At 43.4% G+C, this 23,481-nt stretch overlaps 1 protein-coding gene across 1 annotated transcript; it reads left to right on the top strand.

Moving 5' to 3' along the window:
- Nucleotides 1–1,035: 1,035 nt before the first annotated feature.
- Nucleotides 1,036–20,200, top strand: DDX23 (DEAD-box helicase 23). Its single transcript, XM_083169065.1, has 17 exons — nt 1,036–1,174; nt 4,469–4,656; nt 5,156–5,239; nt 6,707–6,800; nt 6,925–6,990; nt 8,813–8,951; nt 9,326–9,459; nt 11,341–11,453; nt 12,154–12,297; nt 13,423–13,648; nt 14,141–14,286; nt 14,409–14,586; nt 17,339–17,581; nt 17,665–17,816; nt 17,968–18,076; nt 18,320–18,494; nt 18,705–20,200. Exons 2-17 carry the CDS (start codon nt 4,469–4,471, stop codon nt 18,926–18,928), a joined length of 2,415 nt encoding a protein of 804 aa, XP_083025191.1. The 5' UTR covers nt 1,036–1,174; the 3' UTR covers nt 18,929–20,200.
- Nucleotides 20,201–23,481: the final 3,281 nt, after the last annotated feature.

The following is a 23,481-nucleotide window of genomic DNA, read 5'->3' as shown; positions in this document are numbered from 1 at the left end:
TCGACTGGCCCCAAGGTCGACAGGGTTAAAGGTCGACATGCCTTAAGGTCGACATGGGCCAAGGTCGACATGGGTTTAGGTCAACAGTCATTAGGTCGAAATTAGTTTTTCACAGTTTTTTGACCCAAATGTCGACACAGTCGACATGGACACAGTTGGAGTTGAACCGCAGCCCCTCGCATCGCTCGCTTCACTCGCAATGCTTCGAAATGAGTTTTTCGCTACGGTCGGCACACTTTTTTATTCTCCCACCACGCCCTAGTGGATGGTAGGGCATGAAATACCGCCTGTCGGCACATGTCGGCTCAAAAAACAGTGAAAAACTCATGTCAACCTAATGACTGTCGACCTAAACCCATGTCGACCTTTAACCCTGTCGACATTGGGGCCAGTCGACCTTCCGGGGTCGACCTAATGACAGTCAAAAAAGTATGTGCAGCCTGAACTTTCAGTACTATATCGCGTCTAGTTTAAATTGAACGATGTTGTAGCGCATTGCATGCACTTTGAACTAAATGCGGTGAGATCTAGTAAAGAACGCATGCAGTACAAAACGCACCGTGTGTGTGTGAGCAACTTTATAACTTGTAAAACGTGATCACCAGATTCTGGGCCTGATTCACAGGTGGACGTAGAACCAATGTTTGCGCAGTTGAGTGATTATTTGCTACAACATATGTGCGAAAAGTCTAGTAAACCCTTAATGTGTATACGCAAAACATGAACCATGTAGGCACAAATCAAAGCTAAATTAAATGTGTGGATTAATAACGGTGACTTGTTGCATCCTGGGCATTTTGAAAATGATGTCCAATATCTATACATCTAGTCACATTCTGAGTGCTGATAGTTTAATACCAAATACACTGCTTAATCTCCACCTATTGATAGGGTAGCATAACTTTTTTCTCCCTCTTATGTAGCAGTCTTTGTAAAAAGAAATAGACCATAAAATAAATAAGATTACCTGGAAATTGTAGCAACAACAAACCTCACAGTAACCGCTAGAAGCGCTATAGAAGCAGCCTACCACCACCAGCCAGATACGTAATACGCACACTTCCGTACGGCGTGCGGCTGCCTTCCCAGCATTCCATAGGAAGCCAAGATGGCGGCCTAGTGTGTACGGATTGACGACGTATAATATTGCTCGGTTTATTGCCGGTGAATAGAGGTGAGTAACGGTGGCCGGGGTGGGTGTGATCATGGCCATAGCAGAGTACAGGGCTTGCATATAGAGGTGTCCTGCGTGTTGTGTGGATATTCCGTGTGCTCTGCGTGGTTTTTTACATTGGTCTGTTTCCACGTTGGGGGGACTACAGGGTGTAAGGCAGCTGGTTACCTATAAGGCTTTTTAAAGTGATGGTCTATGTGTCTCCAGCGTAGCCATTGTAGCGTTGCTAGATTACATTTCATATGGCATCTTTTCTGGAACGCTGCTCCTCACCTATTAAATTACCACCTGCATCTGAGAAAGCAGATGCGAAAAAATTGTCCCAATCCGATAATAGATTAAATCTCATGGATCTATCAATTACTGCATGCAGGGACAGTGCATGTCAGAAAGCTCTGCACCTGTGAAAAAAATACGGTAGTGTCTAGATCCCCTTCAGTTTTGACAAATTTCCCATCATGCCCTGGGTCCACATATACCTGGAGGGGGAATATAAATCTGTGGCGAGTGAAGCGAGATACTGTAACCGAAGCGTGCGAGCGTACAATGCAGCTAAAATAAAACAAAATAACCTACACCTACGTGAATTCCAGATAAAATAAAAAAACGTTGTGAGGGCATCTAACAACTTCCGCCCTCGCTGGACATCACATCCTATAATCAAACTAAAGGGGATCTAGTCTCTACCCTGTGTTACAGGGCTTAGGTCAACACCTGAAATAGGTTGACAGGGTTGGAAGGTTGATACAATCATTAAGTTGCCAATGGGTAGGTCAACACTCAAAAGTTTACATGAGTTTTCCCCCAAAATTTGGCTCGAATGTTGACAAGTGTACCGCATGGTTCGCTGCACTCGGCACACTATTGTATTCTCCCACCACGCCATATTGGATGGTAAGATATATCGCATGTCGGCTCAGTGAAAAACTTGCCGACATTTTGACTGTCACCCTCCCCATTGTTGACCTAATGCTTGTGTCTACCTTTAGCCATATCATCCTATTTCAGGTGTCGACCTAATGACCTTATCCCATCTGAAGTATGCATTATGATCACAGCAGGGCTCACTGTGATGTCTTTTTTTTTATTTATATATATATATATATATATATATATATATATGGAAGACAGGGAGTGAGGGCCTGCGCTCAGGGTGTGTAAAAATGAGATGATGCCGATGTTTAAGTATCTGAAAGTTTTATTCACTGACAGTATACTGTACACGCTGCACGTTACTTGGATAAAGTAAGTGGGGGTAAATGGTTAAAGGGTGGTGGTAAGTATCAGTGGTGCTGCTGGATAAAACACTCACTGTATGGGTGGGGAGAGGCAGTCAATGGGAGAAAGAACACAGTCACAGGCTTGCAGGTGTAAGTGGTGCGGGGGGCTGGCGTCCCGTACCTCCCGCAGTGCACTTTTACCTGCTAACACCGTCCGGGTGGTGCTGATCCTTGAAGTCTTCTCCTATGTCCGCTCTATCACACCGCGGCTGGATCGGCGCCTTGACCGTTCGACCCGCCGGTACCACAGCCTAACACAGACGAGACTTCCGGGGTTCCGTCCATTGATAGGAGTTCCATTGATTTCATCACCAACACCTAACCTAGTCTCCTCCCGGCTGGGAGTCGAGTGCGCAGCACTCACACAGAACGTCAGACGCCGGCGGCGAAATCCCGCGAGACGGAACCCCGGAAGTCTCGTCTGTGTTAGGCTGTGGTACCGGCGGGTCGAGCGGTCAAGGCGCCGATCCAGCCGCGGTGTGATAGAGCGGACATAGGAGAAGACTTCAAGGATCAGCACCACCCGGACGGTGTTAGCAGGTAAAAGTGCACTGCGGGAGGTACGGGACGCCAGCCCCCCGCACCACTTACACCTGCAAGCCTGTGACTGTGTTCTTTCTCCCATTGACTGCCTCTCCCCACCCATACAGTGAGTGTTTTATCCAGCAGCACCACTGATACTTACCACCACCCTTTAACCATTTACCCCCACTTACTTTATCCAAGTAACGTGCAGCGTGTACAGTATACTGTCAGTGAATAAAACTTTCAGATACTTAAACATCGGCATCATCTCATTTTTACACACCCTGAGCGCAGGCCCTCACTCCCTGTCTTCCATTATATCTCTAAAGGGTAGCCCTCCCTTTCCACTGAGGACCAGCAGCTCGGGTGACCATAATATTGCCCAAGAGGTTATAGCGCCGACCACTTTTCTCTTTACTATATATATATATATATATATATATATATATATAGTGTGTTTTGTGCACCAGTGGCCACTAGATTGCGTCAAACAATTGAAGTGCTGCTCCGTGGCCGTGGTCAGCCCCCTATGCTGACATTACTGTTATGTCATTTTGATGGCTGGTAACTAGTTATAAATAATAATGTCTTCACTCTATATTAAAGGTCATGTTATTACATAGAATGTTGTCCATCACTCTTCGTTAAATTCATCTCCTTTGAAGTCTCATTTGTTCCTTTCCAGTGTATCAATGGAATCTTCCATAAAAAAATACCTAAATAGGCTGCAGTATTCCTTGTATAAGAGCAAGGCAAAGGTCTATTTATTTGTAATTTAAAGAAGTGAAGCTGTTATTTGGCGTTAAGGTGCCCATACATGGTACAATTGTTGTGTGCGATGAGATGCGGGCTCCCACGGCATCTCATTGCACACCTCAAAAAGTATGTGCTGCACATACTTTTTGTACTAGATCTCATCTCATTGTATTGCAAAACCTATGCGTTGGGATGAGATGCGATCTAGTCCAAATTGTATACAATAATTGTACTGTGTATGGGCACCTTAAGGTCACAGTTTATTTTATAGACAATCTGACCATATAATTTGCTAGACACATATATAGATATATAGAGATCTATATATATATATATATATATATATATATATATATATATATATATATCTATATATATCTATCTCTTTATCTTCAGTGGGTGCCTGCACACTGCTAGAATCAGAATACATAGTTCACGGAGAAAGTAAAGCACTCCGGCCAGTATAAATGGAAATCAAATTTTTAATCCACAGCAACATTTCAATATAACATTAGTATTTTCCTCAGGCTAACAATATAAACAAACAGTATACCTTCAACCTGCGTCTGCCTTTTCAGGGGCTGCAAGCCCAATTCAGTGACTCTGACAAGTGACGTCATCTACACAGCGCCACACTGTGGCGCAAAGTGAGACTTAATTTCCCGTAACTATGGTGATGTATATTACAACAGATATTGTATATAAATATATATTTATTTTTTATTGCATTCAGATGGCTGGGGAGCTGACTGATAAACGTGATGGGTCTCCATCCAAGGAACGTAAGCGGTCACGCTCCCGATCTCCTGAGAGGGACCGTGATAGGAAACCGTCTCCAACAAAGGATAGGAAGAGGCATCGCTCTCGGGAGAGAAGACGCTCTCGAAGCCGTACACGTTCACGGTCTAAATCTAATGAAAGGTAAGAACAAACCTGGCATTGATGGAAAGCTACCACAACATCACATACCATTAGTTCTGTGAATATCCTTACAAAGATCTAATGGTTCGAAAAAGGGTTGATATTGTCTAAAGAATAAAAAAGGGCAGACTGGATGGGCCAAGTGGTACTCATCTGCTGTCAAAGTGGCGGTACATTGAATCCCGTCTGCCAATTTGCTGGGCCAGGATCACATGGCTGTCGTGATCCAGATCCGGGAATGTATACCTCCCCCCCCAAGATGTGATCTGAAAAGTTTTATACCTTCACTGACACGTGTCTGTGGCGGGAGCACGCCATTTTGCGTGGGGGTGTCCAATCACTTTTGTCTGCATATTGTAGTAAAGCACTGCATCTTACACATTGTGGATTCACTCCAACGTGTTACCATTGCATTGGGGATCAATTGGAAGCTATCAGTGCTGTAATTTATCCATGTAATTCCTTATTATTTTAAATGTATTTGTTTGTTGATTAATAGGGATCGAAGACTGAAAGATAGGAAGAAAGAGCGGGAGAGAGAAAAGGACCCACATCGTCGGGACAAAGAAAAGAAAAGATCAAGGTAAGAGTAGCACAACCATTTTCTAAACATTCTTTCATTAAATTTGAAAGTACCAGACTGTAACATTTAGTTTCAATGTGACCGTCTGACTTTCGGCAAATTACTTCAGTGCAAGGTAGTGGTGCCCATGTACCGGTGGTTGTGTTTTCTTTGTAGCCTGCTGGAAAGTAATGCTGCAAAGTGGAAGTCGCACCCAGCAGGGGGGCAGTTTGGTTACACATCTCCCTGTAGCAGTACTATAGGGCTGATATAGAAATGAGCTCCTCGGGGTAGCAATCATTTGGAGGAACCATTATAATTTTTTAGTTTAATAAGTGCACTCTTTGCACTTATTTAGGGGACAGTAGAGAAAAATGGGATAGGTCAGGGCAAGGGAGATAAGGGGGGGGCAAGATGATGAGAGAGAGATGGGACAGAGATAAGCAAAAATACAGAGACTTTTTATATGGGAGAAGTGTGAAGAGACCTGAAAAAATTTGGACAGACTTGAAATAGAGGGAGTAACACCCCTGGGCCAAAAGCTAGCGACCCAGTAAATGGCATGCTATACTAATAGTGTATATATTTTCAAATCCATTAAGCAATAAAAAAAGAATGTTTGGGTCTAGACCATTTCTGTGCTTTATCTGGTTTTGTACAAGGCTACACACTTAACCATGGGGTGACTGCAGCAACTTAAATTGTAAACTAAATGAACATAGGTATTTATCAGCAAAAAACTTCAAATACAGAACTATAACGGGCTAGAATTAGTCTTAGTGTAAGCTTTACATTGTGTGTGATTCTACCTGTTCCGCCAATGACAGACCAGCAGAATTTGGATAAGCTGCCCACTGTGCACCCTGGATACCTCATTGTACTGTCATGGCCGGACATTATCTCTGCCAGGAGAATTATGACATTCACAAGGCCAACGCCACCTGTCACAAGTATTTGGTGGCCCGAGTGTTTAGTCCTGTAATTTGGTACCGCACTGGTTTGGCGGGAAGGGAAATCCTATTTATGAAAATGTTCTCCCTTTTGAATTTCCCTGCGATTAGTTGTATTTTATAGTTTTAAAATATACAAATATAAGAGTGCTGAATGGAGTAATAAATAAAAATGAGTGTGTGACACCTGTAAGAAAAGTTTGGTTAATAATGAACCATGTTTACACTCCTTTTGGAGAAAGTATAGTCCCTGCCAAGCACTTTCCCTGTCTTACCCTAAAAAGCGGTATTCCTCAGCCTGTTAAGGGCTGTCCTCTTTAATGTGAAATTAATGGCCGGACAGCTTGAGCCGCCAGAACGCGGCTTGATGATGTCACCACTCGTCTGTAGCGGGTGACGGCAGATGATTGCAGGAAGCAGGGCAGCTTGGTATAGATGCTCTGGGGTGGTCTCCAACGCGTTTTGTGCCTCACCAGGCACTTTTTCAAGGATTATAGTTGTTGGTCTGTTTTATTTATTGTATTTTTATCTTTTATAGAAGTCCTTCTCCCGGCCGAGGTAAAGATGGCAAACTAAAAAAAGAACCGAAAAAGGAAGGCGAAGATGAAACACAGACTGACAAAAAGAAAAAGGTATCCTCAGTGTTCTGCATTACTTCATTTAATGTGCATTTAATTTATCCTTTCATCGTTACAAACCAGACTTCTTACTGTATCTCAAAGATCAGCTTTGATTTTTATGGTATTTGTCTTGCAGTTTAAGCCCCTCTCATTGGAGGAGCTGTTGGCAAAAAAGAAGAAAGAGGAAGAGGCAGAATCTAAGGTAATTCCAGAGTCTGTGTTGATTCCTTTCATTTCCTTTTACAAATAACATGTTTTTCATAATGGCAGCTTGTTCATGTCAGTGGGCACTACACCATTTTCTGTTGCAGTATTCTGTCATTTGCCTTGGCCAGGAATGCAAATCACGTGGTCCCCCTGCTATATTCTTCAGGGCTTTTCCTCAAATTCAGCAGCTTTAACAAATTATGTGCTGGGGTTTACATTCATGTAAGACAGTGATTTCCTCCATGTGGGCCAAATGTATAAAGTTTTAATGAGTGATAAGGTGGAGTGTGATAAAGAGTGATAAAATATCAGCCAGTTGCCCCTACCTACCATGTAACAGGTTGGGTTTGAAAAATGACAGTTGGTAGCTGATTGGCTGGTACTTTATCACTCTATCACCCTCCACTTTATCACTTGTTATGGATTAATGCAGCTGCTACACCTAATATCCTACTCAGTCTTCTGGAAGTATTATGTTGTGGAAAGAATTTAAACATACAAACTTCAGGCCTTATTTAGATGTGGTTGGAGTTACTATTTGCTGCTGCTTACATGTAAGCAGCAGTGACATTAATAATATGGTAATTCTGATATAAGTCCAAATCTCCTGCCTGCATTAGTGGTTTGTGCTGCATCCCAGGACTAAGCATCGGATCACCAATGACACCATTGGCTGGCACACGCCCGCTTCTGCTGATAAAGTAGAAAGGCAACAAATCTTCCAACAGAGATCCTGGCCTCCTCACTCCACTAAAACTGAGCAGTCATGCCTCTGCTTTAGGAGATTGCGTCCCTCTCGCCCAAATTGCAGAAGACTGAATCACTGACAACTGTAGTGCACCAGTGCAGAACAGTGTGCGTCTGGTGTATGCCTAAAGTATCACACATTGGTACTTTGCGGCATGCGCTGTACATCCAAGGGGACCTGAAATGGGTCCTTTACACAAGAGCACGCATTCAACAAGTGCTAGAAATGAGGAATTCTCAATGCTGCAGTTAGACATGCACCGGCGGGAGAGAGGATGGTCCATTTTCTGTCATCTTTTCTGCATATCATCCATTGATTACCCAACAAAAAAATTGTGTTCATGTTCCACCCTTTCTTAAGGTGCCCACACACGCACCGATCCCGGCGTGCGTTGTGGGCTTAACTAGCACACATAGCATCGCATCGTATGCCTTGTGCATGCGATGGTATGCTAGAAAAAGCTAATACAAAAAGTATGTGCAGCACATACTTTTTGTACTGTGCGATGGGGTGCCGCGGGAGCGCGCACCCCATCGTATAGCATCGCACCGCCGGGATCGTTGTGTGTGGGCACCTTTACTTCCACAATTTCTTTCACCCTTTCTCTTCATGTTTCTTCCATCCATTTATCGAGAAGTTCGTCCTTCTGCTTAATTACCTTTTTATTTCTTGAAATGGGAACATTGCCTCAGAGCTGTCATCTAGAAGCTGAATATTATGTTATTATCATTACCATATTACGCAGCACTTACAAAGTGTTTTAATCATTCACATTATTGTAAAGTGGCGTTTGTGCTTTTTCTCACCAATGAAAACAAATCATGCCAATCACGTTTTTATTTAGGCAAAGCCTGCAAATCACACACTTATTTTTTTTTTTCTTACAGAGAATTTTATTCCCCTCCTTGCCCTGATTGAGTTTATAAAAAATATTCACCCACTCACAAAAATTCATTTTTGACCAATGACAATTCATCTACCAGTTTGTGGCTGAAGTGTGGAATTTGTTGGGGCAGAATTTTTTTTGCTATTAATAATTTCTTAACATATTGCTTTCGCCATCCTCCAGCCGAAATTCCTCTCCAAAGCAGAGCGTGAGGCTGAGGCCCTGAAACGCAGGCAAATGCAGGTTGAAGAGCAGCTGAAATCAACAGAAGATGAGCGTAAAAGAAGGAAGCAGTTTCAGGACGTAGGAAGGAGAATGATGGGTAATGTCCTAGCCCCGCCCTTTCTGCATAGCCCTAAAGATTCTGGTAAAGCAGAGCATGAATATACCGAATCATGATGATGTAGCAGATACAGCAGGGATTTTTGTTTTCCTCTGTGACAAGAAAAATGTTCTATCCAGACCCAGATATCTTAAGTGTATAACTAGCGACTTCTCTTCACTTTCGGAAACACTACAGAACTGGCAGCATCTTAATAGCACTGTGTACTTATATACATCTGTTGGGTGAATACAGAATATTTTGAGCCAAATTAAGAGAATCAGGAAAATGTTAAATGTGCACCACGGTCCTGATTGTCTGCGTAAGTTGAACCTCATTGGAGAAATGTCTTTGTCTGTGTTATCCATTTACAGAAGATCCACAGGAAAGAGAGAGGCGTGAGCGGAGGGAGAGGATGGAGCGGGAAAATAATGGCAATGAGAATGATGAGGGAAGGATAAAAGTCAGAGAGGAGAAAGATAAAACCAAAGAACTACAGGCGATAAAGGTAAATAGAAGTTGGTGAAATACACACTGCACCAATTCTTGTCATGAGATTTATGACTGAGAGAAATCTGGGTGTATGACATGTATGGAAAAATATTATGGGATGCAATTTGTTTGCTTGAAAGTATCTTACTGTGGCCTATGGCATTCCTTCAGAAAAGTCACCTGCAAATCCCCCCCCACCCCCCCACCCTTGAGGTGCAACTCACAGGCTCCAGTGCGTTGCGCGCTGGGCAGCACAGGAAAATAACCTGAATTGCACAGTGTATGGGGGCCTTTAGAGCAGGGGTGGGGAACCTTTTTGGGGCCAAGAGCTATTTGTAATGGGGGAAAAATGTTTCAGGGGCCAAATATAAAAAATCCACTTACAAATTGCCCTGCGGAAGCCGTCCCACACTCTGACAGCTGCTGCAGAATAGCGCTCCCAGTGTCCGGCTGCTGCAGATTGAGAGTCGTCTCGTGAGAGCTACCGACCTCTCGTGAGAACTCCCCCATACCTGACTACCGGCCAGGCGGGTGGGCAGACCACTCTACAGGGGCAGTTTGCAGGCTGGAGGTTCCCCACCCATACTTTAAAGTAAAGGTAACTGAGGGCAGATTCTATTCACATTCTCTATAGCCCTTAAGATGAGTTTTCTCTATGGTTCTAACATGCTCTGTAGTTCCTATGGAGTAGTTGCAGCAGCCGGTCAGTTCATAAGAGATCGCGGTCTGTTCACTGTGCATCTCATGGCCAATATTCATGAAACACTATTCCCAGTGCTTCAGCCACTAAGAGCTACTTGAGTGCAGGTGACAGGTAATCTGGTACTTTGTATCATGATCTTGAATAATTGTAGAACAATTTAACATTGTAAGCGACGCTGTCTCAGTTTCTCCAGTCCGGCAGATTTGTCTGTCTGACCATTATTACAGAAGTAATGCAGCACACAGACTCCCCAATTTCTCAATGAATAAAATGTTCTATTACCAGTTTAACAGATTACCAGCAGAATTTATTTCCCCGTCTGTCCTTGTATTAAGATAAGAATAAGAGCATCAGAATAAAGCTGTCAGCGTTCTGTGCTCTCCGTGTATAAAGCAGGCTACCACCCTCCTTTGCGAAATATTGACATGTCCACTCTGTCAGCAGCCCCTGAGTGTGTTGAGCTGTAATCCATTTATGAAGGAATATATGCTTATTCTGTATTTTTTTATTAAGGTGTTTTATTGGTGTCATTGTTGGACTAAGCAGATGGTGAATATGCTAGACTAGCACATGCATAATATACTGGTTAGAATGCTTCACCAGAAAGTATATGTTTTAAGGGGCCTTGCTTGCACCATTTGAGCGCTAAAGAGGTACACACATTTCCCCTTTACCGCGACCAATACACTATTTATTTTATTTATTTATTTACAGTTTCTTATATAGCGCAGCATATTCCGTTGCGCTTTACAATTGGAAACAGTGAATAAACAAACTAGGTAGAAACAAACTGACATAAAGGTAGGAGGGCCCTGCTCGCAAGCTTACAATCTATAGGGATAATAGGAGGGAGACATAAGGGTAGAATTCCATAGCATGGCAGTCCCATGTGATTACAAGACAGTCCTGATGGGATGCAATTAGATATAAATGTTTCTGGAGGTTGTGGGGGGTGGTTCCTGAAGAGGTGAGTTTTCAGGGAACGCTTGAAAGTTTGGAGGCTCCTGTTATCTGTTCCCACAGCAGTAACCATTACTGTAATATACTAATTAATTCATGCTGGATGTAGTTTGGGTGTAAAAACATTGTAAATGTATTGCCGTTCAAAGAGCGATTTATCAATCTAGGTTTTATCCCTGGAAGAACAGAACAATGTGCTTGTTACAACTGACATATATATACTGTCACTCATAGGAACGTTACCTGGGGGGTATAAAGAAGAGGAGACGTACTCGCCACTTGAATGACAGAAAGTTTGTGTTTGAATGGGATGCATCGGAGGATACTTCAATTGACTATAACCCTCTGTAAGTAGTGATTACGAAAACAAATGATTACTTCTTCTCTAGTACATACACCTTTAGTGGAGTGCTGTACACAGTTATGTACCTTTCCTGCTAATTACCACTAGCAATAGTACTTGGATTGGATCCATTGGGGCAGATGTATTAAGCTTTAACGAGATAAATCCAAGGGTGATAAGGAGAGCTAAACGTCCAGCCAATCACCAGCTAACTGCCATGTTACAGGCTGTGTTTAAAAAGTCAGTAATGAGCTGATTGGCTGGACATTTATCTCTCCTTATCACCTTTGCATTTATCTCTTGTTAAAGCTTAATACATCTGCCCCATTGTTCGTTAGTCACGGAGTTCTTTGCTATTGAAAAGTAGTCTGATTTTTTTTTTTTTTTTTAAACTAGCCCCTGTTCAGCATTGTATCATATATAGACTGGACTGTCCCTGTCTTATCACCCTCTCTTTAGTAAGCACCTGAGTTTGGAGATGTACATGACCAGGAATTATGGAATGTGCTGCAATATGCTTGTTTCTGAATGTTTAAGTATTTGACATTTCCAGTTAACGGAAAGTTCCAGCCCCTGATTTAGCAGGCACAATGTGTGGGGATTCACTGCCAATCAGTGCTCGGCAAGCAATTGTCTCTCAGGAAGAAACTGGTCTGTGACGTCCCATATGCATATAGTAACATACCTGTTTGGTTTTCTCTCAGGTACAAGGAACGACACCATGTCCAGCTTCTGGGCCGTGGCTTCATTGCAGGTATAGACCTAAAACAACAGAAGCGGGAACAGTCTCGGTTCTATGGGGATCTGATGGAGAAGAGGCGGACACTGGAGGAGAAGGAGCAGGAGGAGTAAGTGGGCCTCATAAACCATATTACTCTAACTAGTTATCTGGTTAGCAAAGCCCTGAGTTTTGTTAGCGGTTCCTGTAAATCACATGTCTTCAACCTGTGGCCCTCCAGATGTCGTGGAACTACATATCCCAGCATGCACTGACAGTTTTGGCATGCTCTCATAGGAAAAAATGTGGCAATGCATGTTGGAACATGTAGTTTCACAACATCTGGAGGGCCACAGGTTGAAGACCCATGCCGTAAATAAAACTGAATACTGCAGAAATGGGGTTTTACATGGCTTCTGCATGTGACCATGTTGATTATATCAGAATTTGTGTCAGCTATGCTGTGTCAGCTATGCTGTGTCAGCTATGCTGTAGACCTGCTCTACATCGCAGGGTATCGATATGTTTACATTCTACATAATGGTGACATTTTGGGCTAGACTTGGGACGTTTCTGTTGGAGGTTAGGGTCAGGCACTAGAGGGAGGATGCTGGGTGTTACTAACATCCGGATGGCAGACCAAACTTACCATCCACTAGAAGCAGTGATGTCACTGAAGGACAGTGGAGGGAGTGTACTTACAGGTTGTCATTACCACTTATAATGTGTGAACACGGCCTCCACTGTACCTTACTGGTGCCACAGATATTTTCTCTCACTCGGCATTTGGACACGAGACTGTCTCAGGAGCCACGCGGCATTTGCGATGCAAGGTCCCCCACAGCCGCCCGGCAATAAGCTGGGTCACTGACGTCATCAGGGGGTTGAGTGCCAGCGCATCCTCCGGGTACCAAGAAGGAGCCAGTGCTTGCAGCTGATGCTGCCTCCTCCCTATAGTGCGAACGGGAATCAGGTTACTCGAACCCGAGTCCGACTCCTTTTAACCTGGGTCATCATGCTGGGTTGCTGGGCCCGAATATTTTCAGAAGGCCCTTTCACACCGCACATTGACCCGGGACGGACCCAGGTCATTTGTGCAATGTGAAAGGGGTATTATATGCTTACATGTAGTTATTGGTAAGTGTGCAGTATATCTTTAGGTGCCAATAATATACTCTACATTAGGGCATCTCGTTAATCCATATTGTCATCTAAGGAGAATCTAGGTATAACACATTGTTTTGCACATAAACAGAGTGCGACTGCGTAAGGTGAGGACGAAGGAAGCTAAGCAGCGCTGGGATGACAGACACTGGTCCCAGAAGAAGCTTGATGAGATGACAGACAGGGACTGGCGTATCTTTAGGGAGGATTACAGCATCACCACTAAGGGTGGCAAAATTCCCAACCCCATCCGCTCCTGGATTGACTCCTCCCTGCCGCCCCACATCCTGGAAGTTATTGACCAGTGTGGATACAAGGTGTGTTGTAATGAGAAGAGATTCCTGGTGCAGTTGGTTGTTCTCTTTAGCATAGATTTATATTGTAAGGAATGACTGACTGCATGAAGTTCCTTGTATGTAAAATAAAATTGTGTTCACGGGATCATATTGTAATTGTGAATTTAGGAATAAGTACTAGAAAGCTACAATATTGAGTACAGATATAATCTGATTATAGTGATAGACTCCTTGCTGTAAGAGGCGAAACCTGTAACTGAGGTGTTTATATGAGGCTATTGTTAGTGTGTATGCTCAGAAAACGGTTTAATTTTCTGTTTGGGATCATAAAACATCTTCCCCACTAGTTTCTGGAATTATTCTATTCTGGATTTATAGTGCATGGTACACAGAGATTAGCATATGTTCTCCATTTCTAAACCCATCTTAACACCTTACTTCTGGTGTCCATGAGAAAATGGAACTATATACCTCTCCACTATCTGAAACTAATCTTGTCTTCATTGTCTACAGGAACCAACACCCATTCAAAGACAAGCCATTCCTATTGGTCTGCAGAATCGTGACATCATTGGTGTGGCTGAGACTGGCAGTGGTAAAACTGCTGCTTTCCTCATTCCCCTGTTGGTCTGGATCACAACTCTGCCCAAGATGGACAGGTTAGAACCTTAATATTGTGCAAGAAATCTGCTTGATGGAGGTCATAATTCCCAATTGTGATACTATCAAATCTCTTTCAATTTCTATGGGTATTTATCATTTCCATTTTATGTTTTTTTAGGATTGAAGAGTCTGACCAAGGACCTTATGCAATCATTCTGGCTCCAACAAGAGAGTTGGCCCAACAGATTGAGGAGGAAACTATCAAGTTTGGAAAGCCACTGGGTATTCGGACTGTGGCTGTTATTGGAGGTATCTCTCGTGAGGACCAGGGATTCAAACTGCGAATGGGCTGTGAGGTAAGTTAGGTTCTATATCAAGTGATTTTTGTTTTAATCAGCTGGGGCACATTGGAACACTGTATTGTGTTGCAGCTCTGCCCTCTGATCTGTGGAGAAGTATTGGGGGGTGTATTTAGGGGCTGTGGTTTTTTTATGGAATCTTTGAAGTTCAAAGATTCCATTAAAAAAAAAAAAAATCCTCTTTTTGTTGTGCAGCTGTCTTGCCTTTTTTTTTTTGCTAATTTTCTCAGTCTGGGATGTGGAGTTTGTACAGGGCTAATCCTGCATTAAAGACAGTGGCACAGATATGTACCTTTTGGATGTCACTCCAAATTGTCATGTGCCGGTCCGTGGCAGAGGTCTTGTGCATGGCACATGAGACTGGACCAGTGGACATACTTTCCTGTTAGTGCATCTGCTGAGATGACAGAACCAACCAAGCCACAGTCTCTGGAGAGGAACAAGGACTACTTCTCCTCCAATCGAGTTATGCTGCTCACAGTTAGTGACATTGCTACCCCTGGGATCTAATCCTGTTATCTTACTGATCAAGATTAACTCTCAGGCTTTGGATTCTCAAGTTTAAGAAATCCATTCTGAAACCTTCTTAGCTGATGATCTTCATCATCATGATCTGTTGGTGTTCTTATTGGAACAAAAGATCCTCATTAAAGGGACTTATCCAGTCACTGTTGGCTCTAAAGGTGCCCACACACTAGAACGATTTTTTGTCCGATTTCCAATAAATCGACCGATATATCGTCCGATGTTTGCCGATTTCGGGCCGATGCGCGCTCCCGTGGATCTTTTGCTAAATCTTCTAATCTTACGTGCTGCATGAAAGATCAGAAGATTTAGCAAAAGATCCATAGGAACGCACACGGGATCTTAAGAAAAATCTTTGGTAAAGGTGTGCGCTTGCCTGAAATCTTTTGTCCAGGACAGGCAAAAGATTTGAAGGCTAATTTATGCGCACATCTTACGATCGCAGATCTTTCTAGTGTGTGGGCACCTTAAGACAGCTGTTTACCCTTCATATGGAAATTCTAGGAAAGGTTTTGGACGTGTAACGCAGTGCAATTTGCCGTTTTATGCAAGGAATTTACAGCTTTTAAGACTTGAAAATAGTCTTCCCAGTATTTGTTCTTCAAACCCATGAGTGAGTTTATTATTGAGAGGCAATAATCTCAGTAAGGCTTGCCCAGACTTCATCTTCAACAGGACGACCTTGATGATAGATGTCTGCCTGCTTGGAATCCTAAATCTTCAGGCTCATTTACAGGGTTTTGGAAATAAAACAATCCAAAACTTCCTATAGACATGCTAGGCTTAGAGTGGATTTAGAAGCTCTTGTATGGATACCAGCTCTTGTAAGAAGGGGCCAACAAGAGCGCTCTGGCCATGAGAGAGACTAGAAGGATCATATATAGTGTGGAGAACCGTGTTACAGCCATTGCACAGATTTCATCCCAGGCTGAAGAACTGGGATGCCGACTTCCTCAGTAGACAGGTTTTCATCTAGAGAATAGGACCTTCTACTAAACATTTTCAAAATCTGGTGAGATTGAGGGAAACATGGAGTTGACATCCCAGCTAAACCACAAGATGGCACACACCTACTCAGATAAGGGATCCGTAGGCATTTCTAGTTTATTCAGTGTCTCTGATTTAATTGTTCCCTCCAGTAGCTATGCTTTCACAGGTACTCAAAGTAAGTAGAGAATGCTTTCTGGTGATGCTGGAATAGGACTGATCCCGAAGGTCTTGGTACAAAGAAGTCATAAATATGTCTGTGTGGCATTTGTCTCCAAGATCCAATATTTTTAGTACCCCCTTTCATCCCTCAATTTATCTTGATCTTCTGTAATGGTGTAGCAATTGAAGTAAGAATAGAATTGAGGGTTTTCCTTATTGTGCTTCATACCAAGCTCCAGGCCTGATTTGAAGTGCAGGAATTTCTTACCTCTACTTCTCAGTTGGACCAATTGCTGTTCTATCTGCAGAATGGTCTGTAAATGGGATTCAGCACTTTGAAGATTCATGTTCCAACTATTTTGGTTTTATTTCGGAGAAAGCTGGCTCCTTTACTTGAAGACATTATAGGGAGTGATAAATGTGTAGCCTCCATAAACACCTGCGCCATCCCAGCTGTTTTCTAAACTTAGAATATAAAAAAAACTCCACTTTCTATTTGACGGCCCTCACTTTCGATGTTCTTAGGTCCTTTTCTCCGGCATTGTCCTAGACTCCTCCCTCGCCTTCATTCTTGATATTTATTGGAATGAATTGTATAACAGTGCTTGCTCTCGGGTAACTTCGATGGATAGATGCTGCTGATACATGAAGTGTCAAAGAAATATTGTTATACAAAATGGGTCGTAAATTCTGCACCTTCTAGATGAATTTTCACCCTTTGCACACCACTCACACACACACACACACACACACACACACACACACACACACACACACACACACACACACACACACACACACAATGTACGTAGTGTTCATTCTAGTGCCCGCCATATTTGAAAACCCATGCAGCACCTCTTCCCTGCCTGGGGTGTTGCTGGGTGCTGTGTGATCTTTTTGCTGGTAAATTTAAAGTTCCCTGTCACCACATTGCACCCATGTTCTTAAATAGACTGCAAAAAAAGGATTTTAAAGCTGCTACAAAAAAATGCAACGCATTCTACATGCAATGAGTTGTTGGATGTGTAATATTTTACATGTTTTGATTCTCATTCTTCGCTTCTCTTTCCAAAAGATTGTGATTGCTACCCCTGGACGTCTCATCGATGTGCTAGAAAACAGATACTTAGTACTAAGTCGCTGCACCTATGTGGTACTGGATGAAGCTGACCGTATGATTGACATGGGTTTTGAGCCTGATGTCCAGAAGATCTTGGAGCACGTGCCAGTCTCCAACCAGAAGCCGGATACAGATGAGGCGGAAGACCCAGAGAAAATGATTGCCAACTTTGAGTCTGGGAAACATAAGTATAGACAAGTGAGTGTTTCATTATTTTTGCCTGCGTTATTGTTTAGATGTCTGCTACCACAGAATAAATATACACCTTTCTCCATGTGTAGACGGTCATGTTTACAGCCACCATGCCTCCAGCTGTGGAGCGGCTGGCCAGAAGCTATCTTCGTCGTCCTGCGGTGGTGTATATTGGATCAGCTGGTAAACCTCATGAGAGAGTCGAACAGAAGGTGTTCCTTATGTCTGAAGGGGAGAAGAGGTAGGTCTTTGTCCATCATGTCTCCATGTTTTTGTGGCTGTTGATAATAGATGTGGATTCAGCCCAGATGCTTGAAAGAAAGATACGGCAAACGTTTTCCACCCTACGTTGCTTTTATGTGGTTGACCATTCCTTGTTTCCTGTCATTTAGGAAGAAACTGCTTAACATCCTGGAGAAAGGCTTTGATCCTCCAATCATTATCTTCGTCAACCAGAAGAAGGGTTGTGACGTACTGGCCAAGTCGCTTGAGAAGATGGGGGTATGTAACCTAAATGCTTTTTTGTTATTTGTGCTGTAGCCTCAATTCTGTCAGGAGTTCCTCCGACTTTGGGCCTCTGTGTGCAGTATTGATATGTTTTTCCATATATTGGAGCTTGCATTTCCAAGGAGTCGGACACAATTTCTGTTGGTGCTTCTCCTTTAGTATGTGAGACCTGTCAGGTGAAATAGTAGGAAGCACTGTGATTTCAGGATTATCATGGGCCTGTCTCATTTTCCACAGTACAATTCTTGCACTCTACATGGTGGTAAAGGTCAGGAACAGAGAGAGTTTGCCCTGTCTAACCTTAAGGCTGGAGCTAAGGATATACTGGTGGCCACAGACGTGGCTGGTCGAGGTATTGATATTCATGATGTCTCCATGGTCGTCAACTACGATATGGCTAAAAATATTGAAGGTAAGTCACCTACTGATCACTATCTGTTTTCTGTATACATTTGGCATATACTGGTTTACTCCAATATGCTATCATATACATTTTTTAAAATAACCAATTTCATATGTGATATAATGGTAAACCATCAGTGCCTGTACGGTAAAAGATTGAACATTACCAGGAAACACTGTCTGGTGATCTCTGCTGAGTTGTACTGTTCTCTCTCCACAGACTATATCCATCGTATTGGTAGAACGGGTAGAGCTGGTAAGAGTGGTGTTGCCATTACTTTCCTTACCAGAGAAGATGCCTCTGTGTTCTATGACCTTAAGCAAGCCATCCTTGAAAGTCCAGTGTCCTCCTGCCCACCTGAGCTTGCAAACCATCCCGATGCCCAGCACAAACCTGGCACCATCCTTACCAAGAAGAGAAGGGAAGAGACCATCTTTGCTTGAGCGGTTTCTGGAGACTGCTAGAACTGTATTCTGGCACTTGTCATTATTTATTCCTGGTTTTATATGGATGAAGTCTGCTGAGCAAGACACGGGAAGATCTGCATCAATGACTGTTTATTTGCTTGCTAGGATCTTCAAATAAGAAATTTCCTGTACAGAAATAAAGATAACTGAAACAGTCCAGAGATATGAACATGATTATGAGGCACGAAGGTCTACAAAATGCTGATGTTCCTTCATTAACCACCTATGGACAATAAAGACCTTATAGTGCAGGTGGAGCATCTTCTAGTCCACTTATTTCCATTTTCTTTTTTATTTTTTTATTTCTGACAGTAACTAAATATGAATGAAACTTTGTCAGCGTATAACCTGCACAATAGATATTCTGGGTTTAAATGAAGTAATGGAAGGGTGATGGTGTTGGTAATTGCGCTAAAGTGCCATAAGCAGACTCCTCTCATTCAGAGTACCAAGCCTCTTGGTGGTTGGAAAAGGTTCATTATTTTGGTTTGTAGAACCTTGTTTTGTGTATTATACTCTGATCAGATCGATCTTTGTTCCTGTGTATTGTCTGGCAGCCAAATGTGGTTACATTTTTCTTGCAGTTATTTCAATGAGCACAAGCCTATAGCTTGTTGGGTCCCAACTTAACCTAGTGTTCACTGTAGGCTCAGGGTCCTGATCTGCGAACAGGGCATATATATAAATTTTGAAGGGCAAAATATTAGATGTGATGAAAATCTACCATAGCTGCGTACTACGGGAATCTGCCTCCCTCCCCCCCACATTGAATCTTTTTCAGTTGCAGGCTGCATACAGAAACATTCTTTAATACCAACAAGATTCCACCAGTTACCCATAAGAAATTTACATGGGCCCTGTTAAAAAAAATGAATACTGTAGTTTTGTACATTGCGCTGATGTGTTCCACATATCGCTTGCTGTATGTTAGCATAACAGCTCTGCCCTAGTCATTGTGCACCATCCTTCACCTTTCCACTGCTTCTGAACCACAAAATGCTGCAACTGAACCCTGTAGAATGTGTACAGTACGGAATATCTGTAGTTCTGACCAAGCTTTGTGCATCTACTACATTTGGACTTGTAAAATGTTTCATAAACATATTCTTTATACAGTAAATGTCCTCCACTGTGGACTGTAAGGTGACTTGTGCTTGTAAATACTTGTGTTGAAGTGTATTTTTAATATTGTCTATCAAATACAAATTTCTGCTGATTTTTACATTAAATCTCTAGTCAAAGTAACAAGTCTAGTTTATTTTAGGAGACCTTTGGTCTGGAGCATTTGCAGCTGTTTATTATAAAGCAACAGATGAAAACCTCTTCCGCTCACACTTGGAAAACGAGTTACAGGAGGGAAGTTTGTGAAGAATCCTTTTTGGATGAGATTAGGAATCACTGGTTATTTCCTCAAATGGCTCTCTAAATTAGGGGAACCAAAACATCAGAGAGACTCAAGTTCATGTGTGTTGTATTTAAACATATATTGGAAATCTGAGAACAAAACTACAATAATGCAGGAAGTAAGGTGTAAAAGAAAATCGCCCCCGAACAGGGTTCTAAATATCGTTTCGGTACTTGTGTATTATAGCGGCGCCTTTGATGTGCATCGCGCGATGTTTTCATCGCATGGCATGCATCGCATCGCATGCGACGTGATTTTTGCCCCCTATGCATTGAAAGATCGTATAAGCACCATAAAGGGTCCTTTTAAGCACCCTGATGGGTGCTTACAATGTGAAATGCACCCCCACGCCACCCCCCCCTCCCCCCCACACTATAAACGTGAACCCGAAGCGTGGCGAGCGCAGCGGTACGCGTCCTCAGACCTTTTCATACCCCCACTATCCACGTCGGCGTGGAGTTGAGAATAGAAAGTGTGGCGAGCGCAGCGAGGGGACGCGGATACCTTCACAGGTATCGGAGTCCCCTCGCGGGCTTCACAGCTATCCGCGTCCCCTCGCGGGGCTCGCCACGCTTCGGGCTCGGTGGCTCGCAACACTTTCTATTCTCAACTCCATGCCGACGTGGATAGTGGGGGTATGAAAAGGTCGTAGGACGCGTACCGCCGCCCCTCGCGGGCTCGCTGCGTTCGCCACGCTTCGGGTTCACGTTTATAGTGGGGGGGTGGCGTGGGGGTGCATTTCACATTGTAATCACCCTAATTGGCTAATAACTGTCATTTTTGTGATACAGCCTGTAAAATGACAAAACGGATTAGTTTGAAGTTTTTTATACACAGGGTGGCGTTCCACCACCTGTAATGGTACGGGGAATTAGTTCCCCCTCCACCACAGCTCTGCACAGTAAAGCCTGTCCCAGCCACTTCCTATTGTGGCACGGCGTATGTGATGTCATACCGTCACTGCCGCTGAAGTAAAGAAGAGCCACTAAGAGGAGCAGGCTTTGTGAACATTGAAGACAAAGTTGAGAGGGGGCTGTGGGGACACACAGAGGTGGGGAAGCTGCTGGAGGGACACAGGCAGTAGTGATATGCTGGAGCTTTAGGCAGATATGTCTAGAAGGGACTCAAATATATACCGTTAATTGCCAAGTGCAATCAGCTGTACAAAAAAAGGGATTTCTTTTGTGGTGGCACACTTTTATAAATTGTGATATTCTCAATCTAAAACTTAACCTTCTCAGTCTAAATCCGCTTAAGAGCATAGACTGTATATAAATAATGATTGCTGGTTTGAGATACTACGTTAATTGAGTTTTTCTCCTGTGTGGAATACTCTTCTGTCTTATTTGCCACATGTCTAAAAGGGACACTGCTGCAGGCCTTGTGTGTATAAGGGGCATTACTGCCAATATAGTTAACTAGGTGCCCCTAGTCGTCTAGTGTGTATGGGGCTTTACTGGGAATAAGGTCTCTACAATCTTTCCTTCATGAAAATTGGTTCTGTAGTTTTTGCACCAACTTGGAACAAACAGTCACAATGTTTTTAGAATATTAGTGTATATTATGGTAGCATATGAGGTGAGAGCAAGTTGTTCTTACGGGCCAGTAGCTTTATCTTCAGTGAATGAATCTGTGATGCTACTGATTGAGCAACATGGGTGACACATTGAGACCTAATACCAGAACCGGCCATTGTAGAAACCTTACAATAGTCATACCTGTCCTCTGCATTTGTAATATCTGAGTCTCCATCCTCTTCTGGTTGTGGGACACTGAGCTAGGACTTTTGATCCCCATGAGATGAAGCAGCTGCACTCAACAAGGAAGCAACAGCCATCACAGACATTTACTGTTCTATAAATGTGGCAGGTGTGGCCCAGAGCTGATATAGCTGCAACCATTTCTAGCTGCTGTATGCATGCATTGTGATCAGGGCCGCCGACAGGGGGGGTGCCGTGGGTACAGCTGTCCCGGGCCCCGGCCTCTGGAGGGGCCCGGGCAGCTGCCCCCAGTGGCATGTATCACCTTCCCCCCGCACCCCTCCTCCGGGCTTCCCCAACCCGGCAGACCCCATCCAGGCATACATAGTGCAGCCTGCAGAGCGCCGAGCCTAGGACACAGGCTCGGCACGCTGCACTGAGCAGTGTGCACTCTGGACCGTGAAGGAGGGAGACAGAGATGCCGACACTGCTGGATGCTGGTAAGTATTGGGGGTGGGGGGCGCTGTGCCGCTGGGGGCCCGGACTGAAGGTCAGTCCCAGGCCCCATCATTTCTAGCGGCAGGCCTGATTGTGATGTCACAATCTAAGTCACAGCCTTACATCAAGGATGCCCAGCTACTCGCAGCCATTTTGTGGTGACAGTTTGACCTAGATGGAGGCTCTGTGTAACTCCTGCTTCATTTGAGGGCCTTAAAATTACTACAGGTAAGGATTTTAGTTTCCATCATCCAATAAAGCTAAACAGCAGCATCTGAAGGACTTTTTTCTTTGACTAAGCGATTTTGTCTTCGTAATGTTAGTCTATGATCTAGTAAAAATTGTCTTGCCTGCACGGTCATTCTATGCTAAGCAATCTATGCTAGACAATATTGACTAAGCAGGAGAAATACTGGTAGATTTTGGCTAACCTTATATTAACATATATTTTGGCAACTTGCACTCCAAATCTTCAATATTTGTGTGTTTGTGTATATGGGGGGTGCCGTGACATGAGCTTGCTCCGGGTGCCCTGGCTGCACCCTACGCCACTGGTAGCAGGTGTAGTGTAGTGTGTGCACAGCAGCAACAATGTAATGTGCAGAGAGGGGAGGGTGCAGGGTATTGGTAGTGTAATATTTACGGGAAGGGGGGTTCAAGGTACTAGTGTAGTGTGTGCAAGGAGCAGCAGCGATGTGTGTGGGGAAGGGGGCTCAGGGTAGCAATGGTAGTGTGTTCAAGGATGGGGTATAAATGTATTTTTTGACTGGTTGTCATGTATGTCCTGATGTGTAGATATGTACTACATATGTATGTGTAGATATGTACTATATATGTACTCTACAATTCTACAATTTTATATATATATATATATATATATATATAGGGAACAAAACTCTAGTTTCGCGCCACTAATTTTGTCATAA

Source organism: Crinia signifera, chromosome 2, assembly GCF_055691185.1.
Source record: "Crinia signifera chromosome 2, ASM5569118v1, whole genome shotgun sequence".
In the NCBI taxonomy this organism is placed as follows: Eukaryota; Metazoa; Chordata; class Amphibia; order Anura; family Myobatrachidae; genus Crinia; species Crinia signifera.
Note: the sequence above shows the minus strand (reverse complement) of the source record. Positions and strands in the feature narration are given on the sequence as shown.